The sequence below is a fragment of the Myotis nattereri genome (genome assembly GCF_964212035.1).
Source record: "Myotis nattereri genome assembly, chromosome: 11".
Classification (NCBI taxonomy): Eukaryota; Metazoa; Chordata; class Mammalia; order Chiroptera; family Vespertilionidae; genus Myotis; species Myotis nattereri.
Genome location: NC_138086.1, coordinates 73,554,113 through 73,555,882, shown reverse-complemented (window position 1 = coordinate 73,555,882; position 1,770 = coordinate 73,554,113). Strand labels below are relative to the sequence as shown.

Genomic DNA, 1,770 nt, shown 5'->3' with positions numbered 1-1,770 from the left:
CTAGAGCATCTCCAGGAAGGCCTGCGGGGATGGTGCCTCCACATTCTGGAAGGTGTTCTGGACTCTGCCGTACAGGATGAAGTAATTCAGCTCCAGACAGATGAACCCGAAGTGGTCCTCATCGAACAGGATGAAGACTCCAGGGTAGTGCATGCAGTAGGGGAAGCCATGGGGGGCAATAATAACAATGTCCACGCTAGCACAGAGACACATCCTGCAGGTCCGGGGGTAGTTCTGGTCTATTGAGCTCACGCCCACAGGCAGAACAAACGGGACCGGCTGCTCCTCCGAAGCTGCAGCCCCGGACTCCCCGACGCTGGGCTGGGCAGGGCTCTGCCAGCCATGGCCCTTGCTTTCCTCAGTCCTGTTTTTTTGCTGCTGCTGCTGCTGCTCCCGGATCACCTGCTCGTCAATCTCCTGGACCACGCGGGAGAGCTCGTTGAAGTTGCGGAAGATCTCGCCATCTCGCAGCTGGATGCGTCGCTTGAGGTGGATGTCTAATATCTGGTTGGAGTATCCCGTGACCTTCGTGACCCTGGCATACTCCCCATGGAAGCTGAGCATGACAATCGATAGGCCGAAGCGATCGTATTTGCCTTGGAAGAGGCCTGGCCTGATGAGGTCGTCCGGGTGGCTGGGCGGGAGGTAGAGGCGGTGGTAGGTCAGGAAGTCAAAGCCCTGTAGGTCCTCCTCCAACAGCTCCAGCCCCCATCCTCCCCTAAGCCGCGTTGGTGAATCTGTTACGTGGTCTGTCCTGTCGCACTGGGTGGTGAACCTGTTCTTCTCAATCTGTATGTGGCGGTGGTGGGGCCTGCGGTGGCGGCCTTCCATGCACTCCACCGCGGCTGATTTCCGCTCCGTCAGGCGAATTCTGAACGCGGGCTCGAACTGCATTGGGCCATCCACGTGGGTGTTAAGGGAAGGTCCGTACGTCCAACCAGTAATGCCTAAGCCGTCCACCGCGACATTCAGCAGTCTTCTATAGTCATTACATAGCTGCCACAATCCCAAAATGTGTCTGTACGGGTGGAACAGCTTCACATAGACTTCTCGATAAGACAATCCGATCGTCTCCAGGTTCTGCAAGTTTTCACCAACGCCAAACTCCTCGCGGCAGCGCCGTCTCCAGATGCTGTCCATGTGCAGGATGTGGTGGAATCTGGTGCAGGCCTGGGCCAGGCTGGGCAGGTCGGTGCCGGGGAGCCAGGCGAAGATCTCCACCAGCATCTCCACGGGCAGGTCCTGCAGCGAGCAGTGCGAGGGGCTGCATGGGGCTCCCGATTCCTCCACTCCCCGCGCAGCACCGCGCTGCCGCTGCCGCTGCCGCTGCCGCCTCCGCCTCTGCCTCCTCCTGCGCCTCCGCCTCGAGGTGCTTTTCTGCTGGTGCTGGGCCGGCTTGCCCTCAGCCGCTGCCGTCTCAGCTGGGCCTTGGCGCTGCTGACGACATCGATGTCCCCGCGAAGAGCCCACGCCGCAGATGCAAGCGCAGTCCTCCATGCCTCCACGTGTAACAGCCACCAGTGTGGGCTCCTGCTCCTCAGCCGGGCTTTAAGCTGAGTCCAGCCACGCCCCCCAGGGCCTAGCCACGCCCCCTCAGAAAGGAGCCAATTGTAGGACTTTATTTTTTTAAATTGTTTTATTGCTTAAAGTATTACAAAGGGTATTACATATGTCCCCCCCCCCCCTTTGACAATCCCAGACGCTTTCCCAGTGCCCCCTCCCTGTCCTCCCGCCCTAGCCCCAGGCAGTCACTAATCCATTTTCTGTAGG

At 59.4% G+C, this 1,770-nt stretch overlaps 1 protein-coding gene across 1 annotated transcript; it reads right to left on the bottom strand.

The window, feature by feature from the left end:
- LOC308526653 (F-box only protein 31-like) lies at positions 1 to 1,497 on the bottom strand (the record flags this gene model as incomplete). The annotated part of the gene is given in 3 exon segments (XM_081101828.1): positions 1 to 1,267; positions 1,269 to 1,380; positions 1,383 to 1,497. Coding segments are annotated over 3 exon segments (1,494 nt in total).
- Positions 1,498 to 1,770: the final 273 nt, after the last annotated feature.